Source organism: Microcaecilia unicolor, chromosome 11, assembly GCF_901765095.1.
Source record: "Microcaecilia unicolor chromosome 11, aMicUni1.1, whole genome shotgun sequence".
In the NCBI taxonomy this organism is placed as follows: domain Eukaryota; kingdom Metazoa; phylum Chordata; class Amphibia; order Gymnophiona; family Siphonopidae; genus Microcaecilia; species Microcaecilia unicolor.
In genome coordinates, this window is record NC_044041.1 from 208080721 (window position 1) to 208101595 (window position 20875).

General features: G+C 41.1%; 3 protein-coding genes across 3 annotated transcripts in view; 2 read left to right on the plus strand and 1 right to left on the minus strand.

The window, feature by feature from the left end:
• Positions 1-15144, minus strand: part of PPT1 (palmitoyl-protein thioesterase 1) — a 63463-nt gene extending 48319 nt beyond the window's left edge. The window contains exons 1-2 of the mRNA XM_030217961.1: positions 14980-15144; positions 14814-14882 (exon numbers count right to left, since the gene is read on the minus strand). Of these exons, the coding sequence (XP_030073821.1) occupies positions 14814-14871 (58 nt within the window). The 5' untranslated portion in view covers positions 14872-14882; positions 14980-15144. The remainder of the gene's footprint in view (positions 1-14813; positions 14883-14979) is intronic.
• On the plus strand, positions 1361-10383 carry LOC115479771 (elongation factor 1-alpha, oocyte form). Its single transcript, XM_030217959.1, has 8 exons — positions 1361-1448; positions 1690-1862; positions 3417-3596; positions 3683-3979; positions 4718-4868; positions 4938-5194; positions 8375-8609; positions 9802-10383. Exons 2-8 carry the CDS (start codon positions 1719-1721, stop codon positions 9921-9923), a joined length of 1386 nt encoding a protein of 461 aa, XP_030073819.1. The 5' UTR covers positions 1361-1448; positions 1690-1718; the 3' UTR covers positions 9924-10383.
• A 200-nt stretch (positions 15145-15344) lies between the features above and the next one.
• Positions 15345-20875, plus strand: part of ELOA (elongin A) — a gene marked incomplete at its 5' end in the record, with an annotated part of 55410 nt that continues 49879 nt past the window's right edge. Inside the window, one exon of the mRNA XM_030217939.1 lies at positions 15345-15455. Within this exon, the coding sequence (XP_030073799.1) occupies positions 15345-15455 (111 nt within the window). The remainder of the gene's footprint in view (positions 15456-20875) is intronic.

Below are 20875 nucleotides of genomic sequence, written 5' to 3' on the forward strand. Positions count from 1 at the left end.
ACATATTTATACATGATCTGGAAATGGAATTGACAAGTGAGGTGATTACATTTTCAGATGACACAAAACTATTCAAAGTTATAAAAATACTAGTAAAAAAGCCCCGTTTCTGATGCAAATGAAACGGGGGCTAGCAAGGTTTTCTTCAGAGTGTGCATGTGGGAGTGTGTGTCCCTGCCCTCTCTCCCTCCCCCTCCCCCCTCCCAGTCCAGTCCTTCAGTGTTAAGTTTCCTGCTGTTCTGTGTTTTTGTTACAGAGAGAGTGAGGGCATCTCTCTCCCCTCCCCCCTCTGAGTCCTTCACTGTGTGAGATTTTGTGCTGTGCTGTTTTCCTTCACTCATGGGGAAACCGGATATCTCTGGCGCTGGAGGCTTCATAGAACGTTGGTCTTGCCTTTTATATATATAGATATGTGGACTGAGAGAAATTGCAGGAAGACCTTAGGAATCTGGAAGACGGGGCATCCAAATTAAATTTAATATGGACAAGTACAAAGTGATGATGCACAGTGGGAAGAATACTCCAAATCATAGATACCTGATGCTAGGGTCCACTTTAGGAGACAAACTTATGCACAGAAGAGCCAGAGATTTAAATTTAAACTCAGGAACAGATTATTTCAGTTTGCCATTGCTTGTACTTCTGTATTATGTACTAGACTTCTAGAAATCTACATTTTGTAACCGCCTTTTTAGCAGGGCCACCGAGAGGGGGGGGGGGCAAAATTCTCCAGGGGGGGCCCGGTGCCGGAGTCAGGCCGCCAGCACTGCAGTCCCCGATCTCACCTGCCTGCCTCCTCGGCTCCTGTGTCCCGCCCTCGCGGAAACCGGAAGTTACATCACATGAGAGCGGGACACAGGGAGGGAAGGCCAGAAGAGAGGCGATCTGTGACTGCCGCTTTGAATGCAGGGGACCCGGAGCCATGGAGGCAGGCAAGTGAGACCGTGGACGGCGGGGGGGGGGGGGGGGGGAGTGAGCGACGGAGGGCGGCAGGGGCAACGGCTGGGGGGGGGGGGGGGGGAACGGAGGCTGGACGACTTGCCCCCGGCCCGGCCTAGTCTCTCGGTGGCCCTGCTTTTTAGCAATATGTAAGCCATATTGAACCTCCTTTTTGTTTTTGTTTTAGCCATATTGAACCTGCCATACAGTGGGAAAATGTGGGATACAAATGCAATAAATAAATAAATTGACTTGAGATTCGTCTGGGTTTTATAAGTGTAGTGATGACATTTGAATTTGCCTGTTCACTCAATCTTTACCGTAGTTAGCATTGTCACAGTTTTTCTTGGAAACGGGAATTCGCCGGCTTACACAGGGGTGGTGTGGGAGCGGAAATCACAAGCCCCGCCCATCGCTGCAGCCCCCGCCTCCGCGGGCCGTTTAAATTCCTCGTGTGCGACAGCATTAAGGGCTTTATTTTCATGGCTGTGCTTCTGGTTTCTTTTCAGGTAATAACGCGGGAGTACTAGGTAGTTCTGGTACGTTTAGGTTTGGTAGTAGAAGAGTCCCGCCTCGGATTTTGGTGTTTTTTTTGCGAGGACAGGAGAGTTCTGGGATTTGGGGGAGGCTATTGAGGGATTGATTGCCCGACAGCAGGGTACAAAATCAGGGGAAGCTGGAGGCGGGTTTTTTTTTTTTGCTCTTCTAGTTCTCGGTCTTTAAATATTTTAGGTTACTTTTCTCTCGCAGAAATAATTTAATCTATTGGCACCTGCACGATGGGGAAAGAAAAGATTCACATCAATATAGTGGTCATTGGACACGTTGATTCTGGGAAATCCACCACTACAGGACATCTCATCTACAAATGTGGCGGCATCGACAAGAGAACCATTGAGAAATTCGAGAAAGAGGCAGCCGAGGTAGGTGTGTTCGGACCGGGCGGGCTACGGGCTTAACTAGTGCAGTCTTGCATAAATGGTAATCTAAAGAGGTTAGAAACGTAGTTTGCTAACAAGCCAAGTCTGGGTATTGCTGACTTTTGCTTAATAACTTGTTGACACGTCAAATTTACACACCAGCCTTTCCTGGCTAGAACTGTTCGATACTGGGCGTTATACTTATAGGACCTGCACCTATATAACCCCTCCCTGCTTAGACCCTGCTGCTCTTCAGTTGCCCTCCTTGGCGTCCTATTTGCTGTCCTCAGTCTAGAAGCAACATTGCCCTTCTAATACCTGTGCTATGAAAACACTTGGCGGTCTCCAAAAATTAACCTAATTAGCTAGACGATAAAAGGCCTAAAATCGAGCTTTAGCTAATAGCGATGTTCCTGGGTATTTGTGCTGGTGTATTCTATGGAAATGTATCTTATTTTGATATACTGCCTTTCAGCAAAACAAATTCTTAACTTTTAACCAGCACTTTAACAAGAAACACTACAGAGCTGCCAAGTTACCCATTCCAGGAGGGAGACTGGCCAGTCCTGGATTTCTGCTAACCTCATCCTGGTGCATTATGGTACCTGCAGCACTGATTTTAATGGATAGAATCATGGATTACAAATCCCACACTGCTTTGGGATGTAAGCTTTAAACCAGGACCGGCCAGAGTCTCCCTCCTGGAATGGGTAACTTGGCAGCTCTGACACTAACATAATATCCCCTCAAGCTGACCAGACTGTTGCTCTACCTCCCCGCCCCCCCCCCCCCCATACATACCTACATACATAGGTCTTAAGCTAGTAATATTTTCAACAGGCCAGAATTTGATCCTTACCGCATTCACTTGTCCCCTGTTCATATTGTACTCTTTATGCCTTGAAAGAGGTTATTTGTTCCTTCCTTCAACATTGTCCTGTTTGCTCCAAGCAGTAGCAAATCCATTCACTTGCTCATTCTGAAATCTTTAGCAGGTGGCTAGTTTCTATCACCTTACTAACGTGTGATCCTCTGAACTGTCTGTACTATGACCTTGTTGGGTCTGTTTTCCATTGCTGTCATCTGTTCTTTCATATTGCATCAAAATCTTCATTCTCCATCATATGAACTGCCATTTGTCCTTTTCCATAGAGGGGATTGTGCCCTCTAAGTTTTTCGATAGCTTGGTCTCAACCTCTCTAACTTTATAGGTGGGTATTGTCAACTGTTCTAGTACATTACGGTTTTGTATCTTTAAGTTCTACTGACTTAATGTTCATTGATACATAACTGAGTGTGGTTACCTGTAATATTATCCTTCTCTTGATTAGTCAAGGTTAAGCCTCCGAGCAGGCCACTTTTATAACTGCTGTTTTGTTTTCATATGTTGGTGCATAACATTATAACATCAGATTGTGGGGTCACAAAGCAACTTAATCCAATCTCTTCCTTCATGAAAAGTTGTAACTTCCAGGTGTGTGTAAGGTAGATTTCAAGAAACTTTAGTATTATGTTGGGTTAGTTCTACTTCTGAAACTGGTGTGTTTATCACCATAGATGGGTAAAGGCTCTTTCAAATATGCCTGGGTACTGGATAAACTGAAAGCTGAACGGGAGCGTGGCATCACGATTGATATATCTCTTTGGAAATTTGAGACCAGCAAATATTATATCACAATCATCGATGCTCCAGGGCACAGAGACTTCATCAAGAACATGATTACAGGCACCTCACAGGTATGAAATAGGCAGTACCTCTGGGGGAAGCCTCTTTACTGATCCTACTTGCTGATTCTACTTTCCTTCCTTCCTTCCTTCTTTAGGCAGACTGTGCTGTACTGATTGTTGCTGGTGGAGTTGGTGAGTTTGAGGCTGGTATCTCTAAGAGCGGACAGACCCGTGAGCATGCCCTGCTAGCATATACGTTGGGAGTGAAGCAGCTGATTGTTGGTGTGAATAAAATGGACTCAACAGAGCCCCCATATAGTCCAAAACGCTACCAAGAGATAACAAAAGAAGTTGGTGCTTATATCAAGAAGATTGGCTACAACCCAGCATCTGTGGCTTTCGTGCCAATTTCTGGCTGGCATGGTGATAACATGCTGGAACCCAGTGCTAAAGTGAGTTACTTTTACAGAGAATACTTGTGGTGGTCATGTTGGGGGGGGAGGAGGGAGCGACAGCCTAGGGTAACTTCCTGCTGGCAATAAGTAAATAAAATATTAAAATATTAAAATAAAAGCTAGTTTCATGCAAACTGAAGTGTATTGCTAAAACATGAGCAGAGGCAAGAGTTCAGATAAAAGTATTCTTATTACAACTAATAGATCTTAGTCTCCTATATAAGATGAAGTGTCAAATACTGACAGTCATCTTATGTTAGGAAGGTAACATTACCTCATGTTCTGTACACCACTTTAGAGCAGTGGATACTCTAGAGGCTGTGCACTAACAGAAACTTAAAAATGAACTAGTTGGATAAAATTGTCAAACAGACAACAACATTGTGTACTCTAATCTCCATGGCTTGAAGGCTGAAATTCAAGGCATAGGTTGTTAGGCTATTGTATAACAAATCAGACTACATTATTTGTCTTGCATCCCATAAACACCATAGTTTGATGCAGGTAACAAGCAAATTTATAGGTGACGTACAATAGCCGACATTAAAAACAAATGACAAAATGGGACTGGGATGTTAGTCATGAAGTGATTCCATTAAATTAACACTAATAGTTGCTTGAGAACAGTCAGTCATTGACTGCCAGAACTTCTACAGGCACAAAATCAAATCCCTTAATGCCAAACAGCACCTCACAAGCTATATCCTCTCCTGGTAATGAGCTTTGCTGTTTCAGATGCCCTGGTTTAAAGGCTGGAAGATTGATAGGAAGGAGGGTAATGCTAGTGGAGTTACATTGCTGGAAGCTCTGGACTCCATTATCCCCCCAACACGTCCTACAGATAAACCCCTTCGTCTGCCCCTGCAGGATGTGTATAAAATTGGAGGTAAGTAAGATTCTTGTTCTGGTGTGCACTGATCTAGTTTGTCAATCTGATCAATTTCTTCCTCTTTAGGTATTGGTACTGTGCCAGTGGGCCGTGTTGAAACTGGTGTTATGAAGCCAGGGATGGTGGTGACATTTGCTCCGTGTAACCTCACAACTGAAGTAAAGTCAGTAGAAATGCATCATGAAGCCCTACAGGAGGCCTTTCCAGGAGACAACATAGGTTTCAATGTGAAAAATGTGTCTGTGAAAGATATTAGACGTGGCAACGTAGCAGGAGACAGCAAGAACGATCCTCCCATGGAGGCTGGCAGCTTCACTTCTCAGGTAAGGGACATGGGAATTGCAAGGGGAGCCTTCTGTGTGACTGCTTGGCATAGCTCCTGTTCAGACTGGGTACCTAACATGACTTTAAGGTAGGCAGTTCTATTAGCATACTAATCTGGTAACAATAGTGCTCAGTACAGCATATCTGTACTTCTCCCTCATAGCTTGGTGATATCCTCACCCTTTCTCCTGCCTACACTGTGGGGGAAGGGGTTGGTGCTCTGCAGTGGGTTTTTCACACCAGTAGGAAAAGCTTGCAGAATATAGCTCATAACATTCCAACACCTGCGCATTTATATCCACTTTGCCTGTTTATGCACCTCTGGCCTCTGATGAGGGGAGGCTGTCTCAAAAAAGTTATAGTGCAATTAGAAAAGGTGCAGAGAAGGGCGACTAAAATGATAAAGGGGATGGGACGACTTCCCTATGAGGAAAGGCTAAAGCGGCTAGGGCTCTTCAGCCTGGAGAAAAGGCGGCTGAGGGAAGATATGATAGAGGTCTATAAAATGAGTGGAGTTGAACGGGTAGATGTGAAGCATCTGTTCACGCTTTCCAAAAATACTAGGACTAGGGGGCATGCGAAGAAGCTACAATGTAGTAAATTTAAAACTAATCAGAGAAAATCTTTCACTCAATGTGTAATTAAACTCTGGAATTCGTTGCCAGAGAATGTGGTAAAGGTGGTTAGCTTAGCGGCGTTTAAAAAAGGTTTGGATGGCTTCCTAAAGGAAGAGTCCATAGACCATTATTAAATGGACTTGGGGAAAATCCACTATTTCTGGGATAAGCAGTATAAAACGTTTTGTACATTTTTGGGATCTTGCTGGGTATTTGTGACCTGAATTGGCCACTGTTGGAAACAAGATGCTGGGCTCGATGGACCTTTGGTCTTTCCCAGTATGGCAAATACTTATGTACTTATGAATGGTGGAATTCCTCACTTGCTATGCTAAGACAAGATCATATGATAGTTATTTGAGCTTTCATAGAAATGCATTAATATCTTGGAGGAGGGGGGGGGGGTTTCTCCCCCTCTTCAGAAAGGTACAAATGTGTTAGAACAAGAACTTCGTCCCTAGCATGTTTCCTTGCTGTAACTAGAGCAGCCTTCCAGTGCTTTGTCTCATTGGCTAGATCCTATGCAGTCTAGCTACACTATGGGCATTTGGGAGGGGGGATTCCTCATCTTAGATACTGCTGCTATTCCCTCTCCACCAAGGAGCAGGCTGTCCAGTTGACTGAGTAGTATCAGAAGGGCCCAAAGCAGTAGGGGGCCCGGTTCCTTTCCCGTGTCTCCCAGCCATTTCCTCTTCACTCCTCCTCCCCATCCACAGCCCGAATCTCTCCTTCACTTCATTCCTTGATCTATCTGAACTTGTCTTCTAGAGCAGTGGTTCTCAAATCTGTCCTGGGGGACTACCAGCCGGTTGGGTTTTCAGGATATCCCTAGTGAATATGCATATTATTCACTAGTAACTGTTTTACATTTTAAAATGTATTTCTTTATTAAATCAATACAATTTTCCTAAAATAAAATCCATTCCCTCAACCCATAGTTATTAACCAATCCATACACCAATACATTTAAAACCAAACAATTCTCCACAATACTCTTGCAATACACATTCAAATAGCATATATCTGGCAATCTTTTACATCAATGTGTGATCACAGCTCTTTAATCATGTGTTAATCCACTGCTCCAGTCTCCCACAAGATTCAGCCTTGCTTCAAATCAGACTCATTGAATCACCAACTTATAAATAGTTCTGTCCTTTTTTTCAACAAACCATTGTAACGTTAGTGATAATCTTGAATAACCATTGATGATATCAGTCAGCAACATCCAAAACTGTCCATTTTCACCATTAGCAGTGTCATGTGTTCCAGATATATATTTTTTGAAATTGTGGTTACATTTGTATTAGAGTTTCAATCTCTCCAATTCTTATAGTATTCCACCATACGACCAGGACCCAACATGCTCATGTTTCGCTATAAAAGCGTCATCAGGGGTCTTGAATTTGGCTCATCCAGGTGGTGGGGTAGTCAAATACCAGTGGTGAGTTAGAACTGCTCTCCCAAACTGCGTTTGGATGAATTTGGATGAGCCAAATTCAAGACCCCTGATGACGCTTTTATAGCGAAACATGAGCATGTTGGGTCCTGGTCGTATGGTGGAATACTATAAGAATTGGAGAGATTGAAACTCTAATACAAATGTAACCACAATTTCAAAAAAAAAAAATATCTGGAACACATGACACTGCTAATGGTGAAAATGGACAGTTTTGGATGTTGCTGACTGATATCAATGGTTATTCAAGATTTATCACTAACGTTACAATGGTTTGTTGAAAAAAAGGACAGAACTATTTTATAAGTTGGTGATTCAATGAGTCTGATTTGAAGCAAGGCTGAATCTTGTGGGAGACTCTGGAGCAGTGGATTAACACATGATTAAAGAGCTGTGATCACACATTGATGTAAAAGATTGCCAGATATATGCTATTTGAATGTGTATTGTGGAGAATTGTTTGGTTTTAAATGTATTGCTGTATGGATTGGTTAACTATGGGTTAAGGGAATGGATTTTATTTTAGGAAAATTGTATTGATTTGATAAAATATATTTTAAAATGTAAAACAGTTACTAGTGAATAATTTGTAATATGTGTAACTAATTATAGAGTTGAGACCTAGATTGTAATTGTAGTGAATATGCATGAGATTTGCACTAAAAACATTTATGTTCCCAGAAGATTACATAACGGAGGTGACAAGCATGCAGATATTTGGGGAGGGGTTACACTGTATATAAATGCTGGTCTGTTCACTGAACCAGACTTCTGATCCCTTGCAACAGGCAGTATAGAAATGCTATGTTCTAACACAGCTGCCCTAATGACTGTTGGCCCTGAAGTCATAACCTTGACAGACTTTGTCCCTTCCTTCACAAAATTTCACTTGGTCATATTGTATACTTGGATAGGCTTTATAGTATATGAAGCACTTAAGATCAGATTACAAGAATAAGTGCAGTGAATCTCCCTCACTTATCCCATTCCTTTTTTTTTTTTTATTGAATACTAGTCACACAAGCTCTGGTTATTTTGCACAGCACTTTACTCTTCAATTAACACTTGCATTTTCTCATAGTGTTCTGATCCACCTTGCACAGGTTATCATACTGAACCATCCAGGCCAGATCAGTGCTGGATATTCTCCTGTATTGGACTGTCACACTGCACACATATCCTGTAAATTTGCTGAACTGAAGGAGAAGATTGATCGACGTTCAGGAAAGAAACTGGAGGATAATCCCAAAGCACTGAAATCTGGGGATGCTGCTATTGTGGTGATGATTCCTGGAAAGCCCATGTGTGTGGAAAGCTTCTCCCGCTACCCACCTCTTGGTATGCATTTTGCTAATTTCTAGATATCTTCCCTAGGGAAACTCAAGCCAAGCCTGATCAGGTGTTAGTCATAAATAGTTAACTCCACCCCCCCCCCCCCCCCACCACTTTCAAAGCACTTAAATTCCATGGTAAGCTATGGAACTTACAAAGTGCTTTGAAAATGAGCCCCCGTGGTCTCTCTGTATTGCTGGCAAATGCAACTTCTATAAGCAATTCAGGAGGGCACAGTGTTTCCACTACACCCTGCAAAGTGGGATATAGCAATGATATTCATGCATTTGCAAATGGAAGGACAATTGTATCCTTGTCCAGTTAGTGGCACTTAGTTGTGGTCCACTGAGGGCTCATGACAATACATTAATTTGAGCAAATTCTTGCCCAAGAAATTTGCTAGTGATCAACTTTTGTTCCTAGAACTGTCAAAATCAGCCTTCAGTTGAACACCCCCAGTATTAGCCAAGCTCCATTGTTAGAAGGCTAAACTGATACTTCCAAACACTTTGACATGTTTGGCACCTATGAGGGAAGATATTACATTTATTCACGGAACCATGTACACCATATGTCTTTGTGTCTAACACTGCCCTTTTAGCTTCCCATTGTCTTCTTCCAATGTTTCCATGTTGATGTCCCATTGTTATATTCCTAATGATATTCGAATGTCTCGCATAACTCTGTACAATGTAATCCATAACCAAGTTGTAACAAATGTATTTCCATTATTCATATCTTATTGTAAGCCACACTGAGCCCGCAAAAAGGTGGGAAAATGTGGGATACAAATGCATTAAATCTGTGTAAATTAAGTTTTAACTGCTGCCTGTCTAAGCAAAATTGTCTACGAATGATCTGTGGGTGGGGGGAGCTGCATCTTGGCACATCCATTAGTTTAATGTGGAAACAACCCTAGCTCTCAGATTTTGCTAACTTTTTTTTTTAATATATATAAGTAGATCAAGGTGAGTTGGTGGAAAAAAAAATGTGAGGGGAGAAGTCTCTGGATTCCATAACTTGGGGCTTATGCTGTCTCTTCCTGTGCTAATGAAAATCAGCTTAATATCTGTGCTAAAATCTAAGTGGGAGCAAACATGTGAAATGTTTTGAATATTACTGGCTTTGACTCTCTCCAGAAGTCCTGTAATAGAACATGTAGGGGGGAGTCTAATGGCAGCCTCTGCTTGTCTTGCAGGACGTTTTGCTGTTCGTGACATGAGGCAGACAGTGGCTGTAGGTGTTATAAAGGCTGTAGAGAAGAAAGCTGCAACTGCTGCAAAAGTTACCAAATCTGCCATCAAGGCCAGTAAGAAATGAGGATTCTAGCACACATGCTGACCCTAGTTCATCATAAGATCAATGATGTGAATATGAAAATCCTGAGAATTGTTTTTGCTTTCTGTAACTCCAGCTCACAAATTTGAAATAAAATGCAAGTGGACACATTTTGTGACCTGGTCTTGTCTAGGGGAGAAGGAATAATTAGCACTAATCTGACTTGTATCCTTTTCCATAAGTCAAGAGATGAAGAATCGAACTAAAATACCAAGCAAGCTTGTGTTCTGTTCCATTGAGGTGTCTAGATGGTGGCAGAAGTCAGCCTTTCAGGATATCCCTGCCAACTCTATGTATACTAACATCCATTACATCATGCAGACTTAGGTTTAATCATCAGACCATGCTATTTCAGAAGCTTTGCTAGTGGTCTGTCTCTAGTTCAGTGGCTCCCAGACTGGTCCTGGGGCTCCAGCCAGTCATGCTTTCAGGATCTCTACAGTTAATTTGAATTAGGTTTGCATACAGTGAAGGTGGTGCATGCAGATCTCACTGTAGATATGCTGAACCTGACTGGGGGAACCTCTGTTCTAGATGTACTGAAATAGTTGCTAGACTAAAAAAAAAAATTAATTGCTTCTAAGCTGAAGCCAATGCCTATAGACTGGGGTCAGAAAAGGTTAGGTGAGGGACATATTCCCCCTTGATCTGTTCTTACTGTTTGTCACAGTAGTGGTCCTCAATTTAGTCATATTGAATAAAGGGGCAGGTTTTCAGGATACCCACAATTGCACATGCATGAGACTTGTGCATCTTGTGCAAATGTAATATTTGAAGCAGTGGGTTGAACATCCCTCAAGTTTACAGCCAGGTTTTCTTTATACATAGCATAGTACTGGCATTGGTGTAAACACTTTGTGCACCTGTGCTAGTCCCTGTGTTGGACTATCCAATGCATATGCTTGATCTCAGTGGTTTATGGTGGCACTTCATCTGTTTTGTAGAAGTTTACATCTTAGATTAATCCCTTTCTGTTTTTCTATTATGAGCATGCTTTAGTAGGTTTATAAGTCAAAATAATAAATGTTTCATATAGATTTCTCATTTATTGAAACAAAAAGCAAATGCGGCTCTAATCTCCTATTATAGTCTATTGGTTTTCTTACATTTTGACCTTCTGATGGTTTATACTGTTAAAAACTCTGCTAGATGGTAAATACTAGCCACCCTAAAAGGTTGACTTAGGGGCTGTACAGGAGCAGTTGTGATTGCATAAATAAGTGTGTTGGTTTTCCTAGTGCTGTATCTAAAGGTTTAATAATCCTTTAAAAAAAAGTAAGTTGTTTTAGCATAAATGGAACATAACCACCAAGGCAGGGTCTGTTCACATTTTCAATATGGTAATAGTGGAGCCCAACTAAGGAACAGGATATGTTGAGTTAAGTCTTCCCTGAACCAAACTTGCTTGCCTTGTGCCATCACCATCCAGTTGGATTGGTAGTGTGGTGAAAGGTAGAGGCTAAAAGATTTTTTTTTTTTTGTAAATTAGACACTTATATCCTGCATTATCCCAAGCAATCTACGGTTCTATATAGCTTACCTTTGGAAATACAATGAAACAATAATAGAATTCAGTAACTTCATGGGCATGAGTAGATGGATATGTCTGAAAATGTGGGATACAAATGCAATAAATATACTTTCCTATAGTGTACATCCAAAACTTTAGTTTGTTTCTTTAAATCATCTTTAGTCATAACACATGTTGGTAGATAAGCTTGCTACAGAATAATAAAAACCAGTGGGCTATCCACCATGCCACAATATACATTTTTGCAAAGAACATACCTTAAGAACCCTTCTAAGTGCCCTCCCTTCAAAAACTGTTTCCACCAAAAATAGCTGATGTCATATACAATATAATTTATGCCAACTTGTTTAATCACCCATAGATTTCACCTTTCGGTTAACAAGCAATAGCAATACAATGTATATGTAAGGTCAGGATAAATGAATTAAAATCATCAACATGTAAAGCAAATGCTTACAGTATGTAATGGTAGTAATATTCCATCACTTTCATTATTGATATTTTCCACTGACCATAATTAACTTTGTATAAACTTGGTGGCTAATGGAATGCTGCTGTATTGTGGCAGTATATTGTTTTGCCTGCATAATAAAATCACACATTTTCTAACACTACTACTACTACTTATTTCTATAGCGCTACCGGACGTGCGCAGCGCTTCACACTTGAACATAGAGAGACAATCCCTGCTCAATGGAGCTTACAAACTAATTATGAAAGACAGGACAGATAAGGGATAGGGGACAGTTTAAGGTTTAGGAGTTGAAAGCAACATCGAAGAGGTGGGTTTTTAGCCTAGATTTGAAGATGGCCAGAGATGAGGCTTGGCCTGAAGAAGAAATAAATATATACAGCAGAACTGGAAAGTGTTGACATGTTCTTCCTTCTGTATGAAGGAAGCGCTTCCCTCATTATTTAATGCATATCTTTTTAAAATAGTAGTTCTAATAAGTATTTTTATAATATACTACTAGAAAAACAAAAGGAGCAAGCTCCCACCTACCATTTTTTTTGATGTACCTATGGGGGAAAAAATGTTAAATGTTCCCAGGTTTCAATGTGATGTTTAAAAAAAATTGTACTTATAAATAGAAACGCTGAATGTTGAGCACCTGGTTCTCATTACATGATGTCTGTTTTGGTGGCCCCTTGCTACTTGAAAACATCTCTCTGCACGAATAACATCTGCTAGGCAGGGACTGGCTTTCTTCTATGTTTGTGCAGTGCTGCGTACGCCTTGTAGTGCTATAGAAATGCTAAATAGTAGTAGAGTAGTCCCTATAAACAGTTCCTCCAAATGACACACTAGTTCCTGTTGTTTCAATAATGCTTAAATTCAGCATCTGCATGGTGGATTTTGCCAGCATTCATCCTTTTGAAGAAAATGTATTTCAGCATATTATTCAGATTTGTTCTGTAAGCTAAAAATATTTCTTCCTTATCCTACTTTAGCCCAGATGGGTTAATGTCACCCTGCTAGCAGAAGGAGACAGGATTGTAATTTTTATGACATACTTAACCAACATCTCTGGCGGCAGCAGACAGACCTCAAAAGTAGGATAGCAAAGGAAACATTTATTTCAAGGAAAACTAAGTTGTGCAGGAAGACTAGTATACTTTTCCTCTTGTTAATAAGGGACAGTCAGCTGCCATATTATCCTTCTATCTGCCTTTCACTCAGCCAATCTCAATCTATTTGTTAAGTTAACGAGGCCCTGTGATTCATTTAATGAAGATGCAGACTTCCTTTGGTTCAGAGAGAACCGTTCTCCAGAAAATATTTGTAAGGTAGCCACTGTATTCTCCTTATCATCCTTTGCTAAGCACCACAGATTACAGGTGCAGGCCAGGGAGGAAGCTGCCATTAGGGTAGTTCTTATGTTTGATGTTCTGTTAATATCAGTTTTGGAGACATATCTTCAGGTTAGGTTCTGCACTCAAAAGCTTTACAGCGTACCGGGGGGGGCTCTGCAATTTGGATTTACCTCCCCAATGTCTGCTGAGTTGGCTAGCAGCTATCCCCAAGCCCCACCAGGAGAAGCTGTGACAATATTCACCACCATGCTGCCTACCCTGCTTTCCCCTCCTTCGTGCTCATGCTCATGCTCAATTTCACTAAAACCGCGAATGCACACCAGGGCAGGAAAGCAGGGCACTGAATATCTCTACAGGAAGGCTTCTGGCGGGATTGGGAGACCCCCACTGGCCCAGGTATGTGGGGTTGTTGCGGGGGGGGGGGGGGGGGGGGACTATGGCAGGGAAGCATTTTAATAGGAAAAAAAGGTGCTAGCAGTCTGCATGGGTTCCAATCTTCCCCCCTCCCCAATTTGAAAAAGAAAAATTTCCCATGGCTGTGAAGTAGCTCTTCTCCCATGACTAGCTTCCACCAGACTTTTTCCCTTATGTGTACTGCACCGGGGGCCACAGCAAGTGAGTATCACTCTTGCCTTTTCAGGTATAGGGGGCAGGTGGCCCAGTAGAAACATTAAAAAAAAAATTTTTAATTGGGGGGTGGGGAGATGGACATAACTCTAACTCTCTACTATTCCCAAATGTATCTGTAAAACATGAACCTTATCCTACGATTCCCAAATGTGTCACATGAACCTTATCCTAATACACACCACTTTGTATTTGTTCTTTACTGGACTGGGCCAACGCCCCTATGTAAGCCACATTGAGCCTGCAAATAGGTGGGAAAATGTGGGATACAAATGTAACAAATAAATAAATAAAATTTCTCCCAAGAAATCCCCAACCCCTTGTTTGTCCTGTCTGTCTTGAACAGATTGCAAGCTCTGTTAAGCCAGGACTATCTCAAAAGTGTTTTATGTACAGCCCTGTGTACATCGAGTAGCAATATACAAATAAGTGGTTAATATTTTTAGGGAGGGAGCTAGGCCTGGCAGGAGGGGTACACAAGTCATTTCTGTTTGTTTTAATCATTACCACAATAAATCCTGAATCCCCTTATTTGTCCTGAATAGATTGCAAGCTTTGCTGACCAGACTGTCTTCAAAAGCATTTTATGTACAGCAAACATCAAGTAGCGATACAGAAATGGGCCAACTGGGCATCCTGTGAAAATTGAGGCACATCTTGGACAAAATGGTGGCTTCTCTTTCAAGGGACAGTTACATGGACATTTTAAAGAAGCAGCTGTGCTTTCCCAACAGACTATGTTTCAGCTAGCAAGGTTATAAAGACTATAGAAAATAGTTAACATTAAAACATGCAATGATTGAACTGCTTGTTTTGTAAATATCACTGTCCATCCAATACCTGTCTATACACTATTCCTAGAGGCAAATAGGAAATCCTTTGCATAAACCTTGCCATACCTTGAAGGAGGGTGTCTGAGTACTCAGAAGAAGTGGACACCAGCGATGTCCCTGCCATCTAGCCTCCAGCTACACAAATGGGAATTAAAGTGAACAAAACAATTCTTTAATAAAACTACATTAGAACTGATTTTTCCCTTCAATACTATTCAGGAAGCTTATATACCTAAAGTACATTGAATGTGCCTCCCAGATAGCATTTTATTCGAAATCTTAAGAGGATACTGCAGAAGCCGGCATGTTCGCGATTATAAGTGAAATCAAATGAAAATGCTGCCAATAATAAACAACGAGAACGTGCATGCACCAGCTGAAAGGTTTGTTTGGTTTCTTTTGGGTGAATGAAGATGGCGGCTGCGCGGGGAGTCATCTGTGACGTCATGCCGTCCCCTGTTCTCTTGCTCCGCAACAAGGAGGCTTATCCAACCTTCCTTGCTGTGCAATGATTGTGTCAAAATAAGTAGACGTCATTTCCGGTTCCCTTTCCGAATTTGCCAGCAAGCAAGCGACTCGTTGCGTGTTTGATTGGTATCCGAAGCCACTTCCGGTTATGAAATGCCAGTGGTAAAGATGGCGGAATCAGTGCTGGAAGTTGTAGGGAGGCTGCAGTCGCGACTCTCGGCTAATTCCGAACCGAAAAAGGTAAAAAGCAGACGACATGAAAGCTACTCGTGCTGTGTAGAGGGCACTGGGCATAAAAAAAGCATCTCGGTTCAGAAATTCAGGAATATAGTAATCTTAGTGGCTGCTGGACAGTCCGGGTAAAATGAAACCAAAGAGAACCTGAAGGAGAGAAAAGTGGAGACACGACAGTCTGGCTCATACTTGCTCTCCTTAACTCCTAATGCGGAGTTGTGGTGCTCGACAGGTTAATATCACAGGACTTATGTGATCAACAAAATTCATTCACAATCTGTTTTTATAATTTAGTAAAAGACATCAGTACAAATTCTGCAGTTCCACATTTATATGCGCATACTAATAGACGCTTATAGACACGATCAGACAGATACACAAACGTCATGACAGGCTTACCATTCCTACTCACATACATGTACTGAGCTTCTCTTGCACTAACCCTGTCATGGGAGCCAACTTTTCAGAATTATTGGAGGTGCTAAGCCCAGTGGAAATAACCCCTCCCTGGACATATGCAAGGAATTTTCTCAATATTGGGGGTGCTTAAGCACCCACAGCATTCACAGAGCTGGCTCCTATGAACCCTGTTAACATATACTGAGGCATATACAAGTAAATAAGCTCACGCCCACATAGATTTTAGATTAATTTAGCTCTTGTGCTAAAAAGGTACTGTAATTGAATGTACCCCTGAGGAAAATTCTTCTAGTTCACACTAACAAGCAAGATGTTTCTTGGTGATGACCGATAGAATGTTCTGCGTTTTCTAATACATTTCACTGTGTAGTACCTTTTATGTATTTTACTGGTTAAGAACTTCCATATTGAGTGAGACCAAAGGTCCAACTAGCCTATTATCCTGTTTCCAACAGCGGCCAGTCCAATTCATGAGTACCTGGCAGGATACCAAATCTAGCAAGAATCCATATTAATTACCCCATGAACAAGCAGTAGTTTATAGATGTTTTTTCCCAGGAATTTCTCCAAATCTTTTTTTTAAGTTCAAATGTATTTATTACGTTTTCAAAAAAATATATACAAATAAAAGAAACACAGTCCTAACTGTCATAAAAAGTCCTATATAATGCAATATCCTTCAATATAGAATGCCATTACAGGATGAGGCAGTGAGTCTCCTCAGTGTTCAGTTTCAGTTGGAATGAATTAGCCCATATGTCCATTGTACTCAAGCCTAACCTAATTAGATTTATGATTTCAGTCGTCCTGTCTGAAAGGTATATAGATTGTGACATCATCCGCATAAATAAACTGATTTAAACCTAGGTTGGATAGGGAATTAGCCAATGGAATCATCATTGTGTTGAAGAGTGTTGGTGAGAGTGGCGAACCTTGGGGGACTCCGCAAACTGCTTTCCATGAAGATATGATTGAATTTGATTTCACCCGGTATGATCTATATGAAAGAAAACCCTTAATCCATATTCAACACCAAAATAATCCATCTGCCTTCTGAGTCTGTGTGATGGTTAGTTAGAGAAAAGTGCAAGTCTCTAGCCAATAAAATAGCAATACCATTCTTCCTTTTAGGAGAGAAAAAACAAGAAGTAAACCATTTAGATTTCAATTTTACAGATTCTACAGCAGATAAATGTGTCTCTTGTAAAAAAAAAAAAAGCAACTGATGCAGACGAAGATTGTAAATAGGACAAGATTTTTTTTTCCTTTTTATGGGATTCAGTATACCTTTGACATTAAGAGAGACACACTTCATATGATTACTCATTATAGTAAAGAGGTGTGGTAGCTGTGTTAGTCCACTTTTAAAGGTAATCAATAGAAGTAAAACAAAATAAAACATGGAAAAGAAAATAAGATGATACCTTTTTTATTGGGCATAACTTAATACATTTCTTGATTAGCTTTCGAAGGTTGCCCTTCTTTGTCAGATCGGAAATAAGCAAATGTTGGTAGATGACAGTATATATAAGTGAAACATCAAAGCATTTCAGTGACAGTCTAACAGGATGGGGGTGGATAGGTGAGAGACAGGAAGAGTCGGGTAGGTGAGGGACAGAGAGATATGCGTCATTATAGTAAGATAGAGGATATATGTTTGCACTAAGGCACCCACATGACGTCAAACACTGTTGCATTGTATAGGATATTACATTAACGTCAACACACAAAAAAATAAAAACAGAACAGTCATGGCATAAAAATGTAAAAATAACAATAAAAGAGTATACCATAACAGTCTGAGTCTCCCGGAGGTGAGAGTGTGAATGGAGATGAAAAAGAAAAAACTCATCCCCCTCCCTAAAAGAGAAATATTAGCTGCTATTAACCTTCAAATATAAGTGCATGACTACTTACAGCTCATGGTATATATAATATACACGCATATACCATCTCATGAAAAAGATTACAAAACGTCTTTACATGAGTCACATAGTTGTTTGCATACGGGCCCCTTCGTGTTCAGTAATATATTTTTCCAAAATAACAGGATCAGTAAAACGTTTTGTGATTTCAAGATGCGTCACTTTCATTTGAGCAGGGCTTAAAAGACCAAATTGGGCATTCAAAGCCCTCAGACGAGGACGAAGATTTAGAAATGTCCTTCGAAGATCCACACTGTATTTTTGGGGAAGTCCGGTAAAAATTGAAGGTGATTACCATTCCACTTAATGTTCTGTTGCCTCTTAGCAAGTTGCAGAATTTCGGAGACTTGAGGAAAACAAAGGATTTTCATTATAGGGTGTGGTGTTTTCCTGCCAGAAAAATTACCAGATGGAATTCTTTGTGCTCTTTCTATTTCAAAAGAATGCTGAAAAGAGATCTTCAATAGTTTTGGGATAAATCCCTCAAGAAATTTAATGGGATTTTCCCCCTCTGAATGCTCTGGAAGACCTAGCAGACGGATATTGTTCCGACGCTGTCTATTCCCTGCGTCGTCCATGGCTAGTTGCATATCCTGCACCATTTTAGTAGCATGTTCAAATACTAGGGCCTGATCTTCCATGCAGCTAAGACGTTGTTCTAATTGATCCGTTCTTCCTTCAAACAAATCAAGACGCACATTGATGCAAGCCACCTCTGCCTTGATAAATGTTACATCTGAAGAATTCTCAGAGAGCATTCCGGTTATCGATGTAAGTTGCTCCGTTATTAAAGCAAAAGTAGCAACGACGTCAGGCTTGTCTCTTGTAACTTTCTCCGGCGATGAAAGATCTGGTTTTGATCGTTTAGAGCTGGAACCCATTGTAAGAGTCGACTCACTCTTCAATTGTTTGCTAGTAGCCATTAATGAAGTGTTATTAAGCAAATATATACCTTGTAGAAAAAGAAGGTTAAATCATGTTATTAAGCCAGGGAGGTGAGGAGCTCCTTAATCATGCTGTCATTCTTTAACCACTCTCTAGCGCCCCCCCTCCAAATCTTTTTTTAAATACAGCTATTACACTAGCACATCCTCTAGCAATGAATTCCAGAGCTTAAATGTGTGTTAAATGATAAAATATTTGCTCCAATTTGTTTAGAGGACTTGGGTGGTTTGCTTGAATTGAGGGGGGTTGATGCTATGGGTGAAAGGAAAGTTCTCGAATTGTGGAACTGTCTTCCTTGACTTATGAGTCAGCACCCTTGACCCTGTTTCCAAACAGGCTGTTGCCAAGGTAAGGGATATCAGCTAAATGATTTGTGGAAGTCATTACAGAGGTCTGAGGCCCTGAGCCAGGCCATACGACGGTCGCTGATAGCCACTATTACAGTCCGTAGTGCAGAATCGTAAACATCGTAGGTGGAACAGATGAGGTGATAAGTAGACTTCTGGAGGTTGGCCACTTGAATCTTGTCTTTGAGGGCATCTTCTAGTTGCAGAAGAAGAACGTGGTTGGTAGTGCAGGATCTGCAACTTGTGAACTGCAATTCGCAGTGTGTGCATAGAACTCTGGTAAGCCCATTTGCCAGTGGAGTCTAGCCCGTGGTCTTTTCCTGCAGGGTAATTGAGGTTTAGCAGATTTGGCCTGCTTCTGAGCTGCCTCCAAGACCATGGATTGATGGGGCTACTGATGGTGAGAGTGGCCTGGGCAGGTTGGACCTTATTTGTTAGTTCAAGATGTCTGGCAGCTGCCACTCTTGACAGTTACTAGATGGAAAGTTGGAGGTTTTGGAGCAATGGGTGGACTGGGAGGGCGAGAACTTCTTTTGTTGGGGCACAGGAGAAGGCTCCAAAGAGCACCAGTTGGCACTGGTGTGTTGTACTGAGCTGGGTCTGGCCAATTTTTCTGGGCCTGACGCTGTTTGGTTCATGGGGAAGGAACCTGGAGTTTTGCATGCCTCACCTGCGGCTGGAGCTGGGCCCAAGCTGGAGGGCAGAGAGGCAGGTTTCTGGCTAGTGTGTGAAGCCCTGTGACAGAGGAAGAAGGTCTGCTGTAGAGGGTGAAGGTTTGATGTCTGTGCAGTAGATGGTGGATTTTGTTTTTATTGGCTGGTTTTGTGAGGTAAACTGACCGTAGTCTGCCAGTGGGCTCTTTTCACATGGGAGTCCCTGCTCATGCCTACATCACTACATTTGAATTTTACCTAGAGCTCTGGCATGGTGGCTCCATTAGATGTCACCAACTAGTGTGCCTGCATTTCCCCTGATTGTCTGCCGAAAATGTATTTTAACAAACCTCGTGGTTTTGTGTGTGTGTGTTGTTTTTTCTTTTTAACAATCACTTGAATTAACAGTGTAATGTGAATTTTTTTTATCTTGAGTAGGACTGATTAGACAGTATGTTGAGGGACCTGGGATTGTACCCTTAATATAAAAGTGCTCATAACAAAGTGATGACAATATATTTAAAATATATTTATGGACTTCCTGTTCTTAACATACACTGACCCATTATGGCATTAACCTTTAGAAAAGCAAAGGCCACTGGCCTTTGCTTTTCTAAATGTTAATGCCATAATGGGTCAGTGTATGTTAAGAACATGAAGTCCATAAATATATTTTAAATATATTGAGGGTGTAGTGATTGTCACATTGAGATGCTTTGTGTTGTCTTCTGGTTAGTTTGGCAGCCGTTGGGGTTTCAGAAGCCCACATACATTTCAGTATTGTAGGGATGCAGTTGCTGAGTTATTTGCTTCTGCTAAATAAAAATTGTGTGTGATATACATTGCAGAGTCTTCCTGTGGGATTATTTCCTGAACCAGTAGCTATATCTTCCCCTACCTAATCTTCAAACTTTAATAATTGTACCTGTTATCATGAATTGATTATGTCTATCCTCCCTTACCTAATCTTCAAACATTAAGAATTGTACCTGTTATCACAAAATGATTATGTCATAACCATACTCTGTAAGCCAATTGAGCCTGCAAATAGGTGGGAAAATGTGGGATACAAATGCAATAAATAAATAAATGTGTGATTTTTCGTCACCAGTTTAAACTTTGTTCTGTATTTTTCG

What these genes read in the sequence shown, in the direction of transcription:
- LOC115479771 (XM_030217959.1), top strand. Translation starts at nt 1,719, where the DNA reads ATGGGGAAAGAAAAGATTCACATCAATATAGTGGTCATTGGACACGTT. An exon ending in GGATGTGTATAAAATTGGAG is followed by an intron (nt 4,869 to 4,937) that starts GTAAGTAAGATT and finishes CTTCCTCTTTAG; the next exon opens with GTATTGGTACTGTGCCAGTG. An exon ending in CTCCCGCTACCCACCTCTTG is followed by an intron (nt 8,610 to 9,801) that starts GTATGCATTTTG and finishes CTTGTCTTGCAG; the next exon opens with GACGTTTTGCTGTTCGTGAC.